Source organism: Oncorhynchus kisutch, linkage group LG15, assembly GCF_002021735.2.
Source record: "Oncorhynchus kisutch isolate 150728-3 linkage group LG15, Okis_V2, whole genome shotgun sequence".
In the NCBI taxonomy this organism is placed as follows: domain Eukaryota; kingdom Metazoa; phylum Chordata; class Actinopteri; order Salmoniformes; family Salmonidae; genus Oncorhynchus; species Oncorhynchus kisutch.
In genome coordinates this window covers 51753792-51762177 of record NC_034188.2, presented here as the reverse complement: position 1 = coordinate 51762177, position 8386 = coordinate 51753792, and the positions used below count along the sequence as shown (strand labels likewise).

The 8386-nt window shown below is 43.1% G+C and overlaps 1 protein-coding gene across 7 annotated transcripts in view; it reads right to left on the bottom strand.

Annotated features, from left to right (window-relative positions):
• LOC109905442 (transmembrane protease serine 4-like) overlaps positions 1-7660 on the bottom strand; it is a 15740-nt gene extending 8080 nt beyond the window's left edge. Inside the window, exons 1-4 of one of the 7 annotated variants that reach the window (XM_031790479.1) lie at positions 1396-1554; positions 1043-1130; positions 281-335; positions 1-131 (exon numbers count right to left, since the gene is read on the bottom strand). The exon at positions 1-131 is cut by the window's left edge and continues 13 nt beyond it. In XM_031790479.1, the coding sequence (XP_031646339.1) occupies positions 1-131; positions 281-335; positions 1043-1108 (252 nt within the window). In that variant the 5' untranslated portion in view covers positions 1109-1130; positions 1396-1554. Of the gene's footprint in view, positions 132-280; positions 336-1042; positions 1555-1723; positions 1905-4517; positions 4904-5781; positions 5963-7355 lie in introns of those variants that run through there. The other 6 variants (XM_020502814.2, XM_020502816.2, XM_020502812.2 and 3 more) reach the window with 6 other exon arrangements.
• Positions 7661-8386: the final 726 nt, after the last annotated feature.

Genomic DNA, 8386 nt, shown 5'->3' with positions numbered 1-8386 from the left:
CGTGGCCAGGATCCCTAGCACTAGCAGTACCATCAACACAGTGATCAGGACCCTATTCCTCGATGAGGACTTCTCTTTCTGGGAGTTCAGAGCCGTCATGGGCTTTCGTTTCATACCAGGCCGTACTTCAACTGAGGGAGAGGAACAATCAGGATTTTGTAGCTATTTAAACACATAGACACATGCAACTAAAGCATAATTGGACAGTAAATTATTGCATATTAAGTAATACTTGTACAATATGATTGCAAAATGAATCAATTCCACTACAATGGCTTACCTTGTTGCCTAGGATTTAATGGTATATTGCTTTCTTCAGCAAGGCTGGTGTCAGTCTGGCGAGAGAGAGACGACAGAATGAGACAAAGGGGATTATACTGTGCTCGGTGCAGAACGTGGGACATTGTGTCAGAGTTTGTGAGGTTCTAGGGCCTAGAGAGGGGAGGCACGACAGATTGGATCAAGAACACAGGCACACGGAACAGCGTGCCTCCCATCAAAGTTGTGTGTGACTGTCATGCCTAATGCTGTGAGCACAGTTCCCAGGCCCGTCTGACACAAAGACAGAGATAGTTGTATGACACATCCTCAGGTGTGGTACTCTGCTCAATGTGTAGTTGCCTTATGCGGTGTTATTCCACTCCATTAAAGGACAATAGATCTTGAATGGTGGAGCACGCTATAAACACAGCATTTGAATCATGCACGCTATAAACCACTTAATTCAAGTTATGTCATTGACAGCTCTGCCCCCCCCAGCTTTCACATTCAAGTGTACAGCAAGCACAAGTACCCGCCATCATAACTGTCATGAGTCATAGATTCAGTGAACGAAACCTGCTCACTGGTGAAACAGCCATCAGGACCAAAAACAACAACATCCCAAAATACCAGTGACTCGTGTCTCAAACAGTCTGTTAGGTATCTACAGTATCGGCTGTTCTGTCCGATCTCGCCAACCGCTCCACAAATACTATACAAATCTGTCACTAATACACAAATACATTCCATGCACAGTCTACGGACTGTCCGACACACTCACCAACAGCGAACCCAAGTCCTGAGACGGAGGCTGCTCTAATTTGGACAACGCCACACAATACACCATCCCGCAGATATGCAGGGTTATACTGTATGGAGGGACAAGATAGATGGTGGCTATAGTGAGGGACAGGGCTCTTAGGTGGCTTGGTAACAACTGCTGTTGTTCTTCTGTAGTTAATGTTCTCAGTGCTTTTGTTCACAGATTTACCATTACAGAAACAAAACATGTTAAAGTCTGTTAAATATAACCCAAAATCAAAGGCTTGTCTGTATGTGTTGACATGAAGCAATTCGGTAGTGAGACTATGTTATTTTAAAATAAATATATATGTCCCGTAATTTCACTCTAACAATTCAATTGCGTGAAGTCTTCCTGTCTATTCTCCATGGAGACAGTCTGGTCTAATATTGGAACCTAAAACAGAGGGTTCTAGCAACACGGAGGAGAAGAATAGCCAAACAACCACAACTTCGGAGAAAAGGGGAAGTGAGATATACATATACTGTTCATTTAACTGACTACAATCCGAAACAGTTAAAGACACTCCCCTGGGGTCACATTTTGTTGTTTGCCCTAGCACTACACAGCTGATTCAAATAACCAACTCATCATCAAGCGTTGATTTTTGGGGGGGGAATCAGCTATATGGTGCTAAAGCAACAGAAAAACAAGACCTACTGTAAGCTTTTTACCGGACTGGCTTTTCAAATACGGCTTGACGTGTAGCCTACACCTTTTGTAGGAAGCAGTAACTCCCTATTGCTGACTTATATGTATCTAGGCAAGGGTCGATAACTCGCTAACTGCTGCTTTGCGGTCTGATCTGAAAAACGCGTTCACTCGCCGGTGATTGAAACGCCGCTCGCGGGCTACACCCACCAATTTAAATCTTCCCGCTCTGGCTCTGCCTGACACAAAATCAAAGACTCAATCTTGCAAAGTTAGACTTGTTCTGGTTTGGTGCATTGAAATGTTGATTCGATCACAGGGGGGGGGGGGGGGAAGTTGATCTATAATATTGTGCAAACTAATAGGGCGAACTCAGTGAAGTTCAATCGCTTGGGTCCGTCTCTGCGCTACATGGCATTTCCTCTGTGCGGTAGTCCTGCAGGAGGTTCGCGGCCGCGAACGCGCGCAATTTAGAGGGAACAGTGCTCATTGTACGTAAGTGTTCATTTGAATCTCTCTCTCACACACACACACAGAGAGAGAGAGAAAGATCCTGTATGATTTGCATGAGTCATGGAGATGCTGCTGGTTGGTGGAACGCTCCACGTAGATGTAGGAACTAATCTAGGTCAACTAATCTAGGTCAATATGAGCAGGCTATGAGATAAGGAAATATGGTTACAAAGAGAGAAGGAGAGAAAGAAAGAATGGATGGTAGAGTACAGAGGTGGGAGAAGAGGAAGGTCAGCCATTTCAACTTGAAATGTGACTATACACATCTCGGAGCTGACAGCTGACTGACCAGTACCAAACATAACCAAAATACCTGCAATGTTTCATCAAAGTTGACCAGCAATATACATACAATACATAGCAAACTATGGAAAATAGGGACTCCGAGTGATTTGTAGACCACATAAAAACTATAGGTCACTAACTGCAGGCCGCACACATTCATTTACTCAAATATATTATTTGAGGATCGCCTACTTTGCAACAAGATATCTAAAAACAACATTATATAATGGCAGAGACACAACTTGAACCTGAATCACACAATCCATGTCAATGACAGTGCAATAATTCCCTTTGACAGACAGTTGGCATAAATTTACAATATGGGTGGAATACAATCACAGAGATAGAGAGGGGGGGGGGGGGGGGGTGTATGCAAATGTCTATGCGTGTGTGAGGGAGCGAGACAGAGGTGTGTTCAGGTCGTTTGTTCACTATCCTGCATGGGCCAATGGGACTAGACCCAGTTTGCATTGAGAAAGCATCTTGGGAAGCAGAACTGGCTCACAGAAGGTTTAATAACCGATAAAATCAATTGGCATGTTTCGCTTTAGTGTATAAAAAGGTGCTCGCTCTTCATTGTGGATTGTATTTTAGAGTGCCAGCAGCTTACCACCCTACATACCACTGCTGGCTTGCTTCTGAAGCTTAGCAGGGTCGGTCCTGGTTGTACCCTGGATGGGAGACCAGATGCTGCTGGAAGTGGTGTTGGAGGGCCAGAAGGATGCACCCTTTCCTCTGGTCTAAAAAATAATAATATCCCAACGCCCCAGGGCAGTGATTGGGGACATTGCCCTGTGCAGGGTGCTGTCTTTTGGATGGGACGTGAAACAGGTATCCTGGCTAAATTCCCAATCTGGCCTGCATACGGTCACCTAATCATCCCCAGCTTACAATTGACTCATTCATCCCACTCCTCTCCCCAGTAACTATTCCCCAGCTTGTTGCTGTAAATGAGAATGTGTTCTCAGTCAACTTACCTGATAAAAGCAACCAAAATAAATATAATTTTTTTTTTTGAAGCAAAAAAGACCTTTAGAGAAGCTACACTTGAGTTGTAATCAAAGGCAGGGTTCTCCAACAACACAGATTTGCATGATCACACACAGGCATACATACACACACAAACGCATACCAGTTTCCTACACAAACTGAACACTGGTCACTTAGCATTTCTGCCACCCACGACAGATGTGTACAATCACAAGAACCCTAATCTATGTCTATTTCCCACTTTTATACTACCGGCCAAAAGTTTTAGAACACCTACTCATTCAAGGGTTTGTCTTTTTTTGTTGTTGCTATTTTCTACATTTTAGAATAATAGTGAAGACATCAAAACATCACATTTTCCATATTGACTGACCTTCACGTCTTAAAGTTATGATGGACTGTTGTTTCTCTTTGCTTATTTGAGATGTCCGTGCCATAATATGGACTTAGCCTTTTACCAGATAGGGCCATCTTCTGTATACCACCCCTTACCTTGTCACAACACAACGCATTTGCTCAAAGGCATTAAGAAGGAAAGTAATTCTACAAATGAACTTTTTAACAATATTTTGGTTACTACACGATTCCATATGTGTTATTTCATAGTTTTGATGTCTTCACCATTATTCTACAATGTAAAACCATTGAATGAGAAGGTGTTATAAAACCTTTGACCAGTAGTGTAGAACTCACAAAAATGTGATATTGTCAGCAGAGACACAGTAATACTAACATGGTAACACTTTCAAATGCACTTGAGGATCGCTTGCTTTGCAAGGGACTATTTGCATGTATAACAATTGTTCACTAAACACACAGACCGTACATTTATTACACAGGTAAACATGGGCATGTTATCCCATATGTTTTCCCTAAAGTCCCATCACTGTGATCCTGTACACCACTGCTGTACGAGTCCACAGTAAGAGCTGAGTGACAGGTGACCGATACTACTCCACAAGTGAATAGCCTGATCCCCTATTTTCCCCAGACTGTAGTCTCCATCTCTACTCACATCCATGGTGCAGAAGTCCCCTCTCAGCTGGCCCAGATCACAGGGTACAGAGGATGCACTGTCCTTCGGTCTCTGGAGCAAGTAGAACTCCCTTCAACAGTCTCTCCCTTCCCCTTCCCCTTCGCCTTGTGCCTTCTCTCCCTCTGTTCTTCTCTCTCCCTGTCTTTCTCTCTCTCGTCCTTCTCGTACCCTATTCGTTGTCCCTCAATTCACAGGCAGTGAAACTTAATCTATCATGCAGGCCGCCTAACTTGTCCGGCGCCGGTGAAAATCTGCTGTTGTATTAATGACTGCCGGTGTGTTTCTGTGTGTATCCGTGCTGCTGAAATCCACATGGACTTGTTGTGGATGACCCAGCCCCTCCTGACAAAACAACACCAAACTAGTATCTGTAATAGGACACCTAATGCCTTGGTCTCTCTACCTGCATACTCTCTCTCTCTCTCTCTCTCTCTCTCTCTCCTCCCACAAACGGCCTTTCCTGATTCGGTGGATCCTTGTAGCTCTAGCGCTGTCCTTTTCAGTTCTTCTACCTCTCGTTCATGAATGTATGAGAACAAAAACACACACACAGGAACAGTCACACGAGCACAGACTGACAAACACGCACGCACGCACGCACGCTCGCACACACACACCATTTAGGTCAGGTCGTGGGCCAGTCCTGTCTTGTTGGTATCAGTTGGAGCTCCAGTCTGGTGTTGCTCTCTGAGCCAGAGGACATATGCTTCTTAATGGGAATGGGATACGTGATCACAATAATATTTTGGGGACAGAAACTTGTTTATACTGTAACTCCTATTTTTTTAAACCCTCCTCACTAGGGGATTTGACAGTCATATTGCTAAAAGCTTGCTACAATACCCCCCACCCCACCCCCCACCCCTCAGGCTATATGTGGTACATGGAGGAAATTCCTGTAAATGTTTGGATTGTGCCAGTGGAGTAAAGGATCGGGCAGTTTCCTTGTACTGGATTCTCAACATGTCCTTCCTTCCAGTCAATGGTCAACAATACAGTAGGTCCACTTCTCTTTGATTTCAACTAACGGCTCCATTACATACTGTTAGTGATTCATAACTCAATAACCTACTTTCCTATGAGCCAGTTTTGAACCATGCTGAATTGCTAGACATTTTCGAGCTAGTAACAAATGATCTCTTACTAGCAAATCCTATTAAAAAAGGATAGGAGTTATACCGGAGGTAAACAATGTACTCAAGTAGTCAACACAGTAAAAACAGTCTATGCACGTGCAAATTACCTGGTTTACTTTGCAGAACCTATGTGGTTTTGTATTGTCCGAGAGAGAAGGGGGACAGGATAAAAGAGATTGGTCCTCTGTTGAGAACAGAAGCTGATTGTAATCTATGATGATCCAAATTGTTAAGGGCTGTGACCCCTGACCCTCTCACCACACTACTTCTTCCCTCTTCAGAACAAGGAAGTGATGCAGTTGCCGAGATTTCTATTGGTTTTAAAGTTAACTCGGGCATGGCCTGCTTTAATGAGCTTGACTCCCTGCCAAGATATCTATTGAATAATACATTCATAATATTATTTTTATTGAACCTTTATTTAACTAGTCAGTGAAGAACAAATTCTTATTCGCAATGACGGCCTAACCCGGGTGTCACACCCTGACCATAGTTTGCTTTGTATGTTTCTATGTTTTGGTTGGTCAGGGTGTGATCTGAGTGGGCATTCTATGTTGGATGTCTTGTTTGTCTATTTCTATGTCTGGCCTGATATGGTTCTCAATCAGAGGCAGGTGTTAGTCATTGTCTCTGATTGGGAACCATATTTAGGTAGCCTGGGTTTCACTGTGTGTTTGTGGGTGATTGTTCCTGTCTCTGTGTTTTGCACAAGATAGGACTGTTTTTGGTTTTCCACGTTTGTTGTTTTGTTAGTTTATTCGTGTACAGTTTCTTTATTAAAGTACAATGAATAACAACCACGCTGCATTTTGGTCCGCCTCTACTTCACCTAAAGAAAACCGTTACACCGGGCCAAATCCTTACCCGGACGACACTGGGCAAATTGTGCGCCGCCCTGTGTCAGCAATAGATAACAAATGGGTGATACACAGTACAGTGTAATCAACATATTGTCATTAATTGTCCATGTTATTGTCACCCACCAATGTGACTAAAATGTTCAGATGCTGAAAAAGAGTGTGGAGGGAGACCGAGATAGTGAGTGAGGGATTCGTAAAACAAACGTGTGAAGGAAGAAAATAGAGATTTGAACTACAGCAAATGACACAATCTGTCAAACTATAGCTCCTTTCACTGTCAAAAATCCCCTCTCCATCACAACAGACACACTTTCCATGAGGTCGATTCGAGGGGCATTGGGGTGCATTTTTCAAGGACACTATGTACGCATAGTCGGTACTGGACTGTCTGAGATGGGTTAAATATTAACCATACTGATACAGCTGAACTAATGTTACCCTCGGTGCTCTAGTTAAATCTGTGGAGTTGTTTATTGTTGTATCCCAATAAACACAATGCCTAACCTTGAGTATCTCACAAACAGTATCTTGGATCTCATTGCAAGTTCATTTTGAAAGGGGGCATTGACTAACCTATTACTGCGGATAATATTAGCGATCTGGCCTGGGTTCTGTTAAACAGACACACCAAACTTGATGAGGTTCAACAACCGTTTAACCCCTTGGATGCTGTGTAACAGCTTGTTCAATCTCAAGACTGTCATGTAGAAAGAAGGTCAAGTCTGCACAAGCAATGGTGCCCCCCACGTGATTTCGTGACACTAGCATACTCAACAATAGACGATGTGACAACATTAACATGACCAAAATGTGTCACTTACATGAGGTTAACCAGTCCCTGTTGCCTGTCAGTCCTTTACCCTCAGTCCTGATCAGGTGGTCTCTGGTTGTTGGGGTCAGTGTTTGCCTGGTGGTCTTCAGCGATCAACCTGGATGCTTATAGTAAGACTGCGGAGGTAGGTGTGAGCTTTGAGTATGGTTGCCTTTCCCTCTGTCCCTACACTGTTAAATACACACGTTTTCAATCCCAGAATCTAGCCTCTCTTCCTGCTTCCTTCCCTCTCTCTCGGTTTGAAGTGTTGCTCAAGCCTGCCTCCCTAGGGAGCAGACTTCACAGTATTCATTTAATGTGATCCCACTTCTCTCTCTCCCCTCTGTGTTTTTTTTTGGCTTGGTTGAATGAGAACGAGTCCAGGGAAATGATTAACATATTCAGACTCGTTTCTGGTCAGTATGTTGTGTCGCCTCACTCTCACATTACCCACCACCTGTGTCTGTGTGCTAGAGGTATTCAATATAAGGGGTATTCAATATAAGGCAACAGTTCATGTTATTCATGTTATTTAACATCAAGGCTAAAATAGATAACATAGGACTTTGTGTGTTATATACAGTGCATTCGGAAACTATTCAGACCCCTTCCCCTTTTCCACATTTTGTTACGTTACAGCCTTATTCTAAAAATGTATAATTGTTTTTTTCTCATCAATCTACACACTATTTCCCATAATGACAAAATGAAAACAGGTTTTTAGACATTTTTGCACAATATTAAAGATGAAAAAACAGAAATACCTTATATACATAAGTATTCAGACCCTTTGCTATGAGACTCGAAACTGAGCTCAGGTGCATCCTGTTTCCATTGATCATCCTTGAAATGTTTCTACAACTTGATTGGAGTCCACCTGTGGTAAATTCAATTGATTGGATGATTTGGAAAGGAACACACCTGTCTATATAAGGTCCCACAGTTGACAGTGCATGTCAGAGCAAAAAACAAGCCATGAGGTTGAGACAGGATTATGTCACATGACAGCACACTGGAGTCTGCCAAAAGGCACCTAAAGGA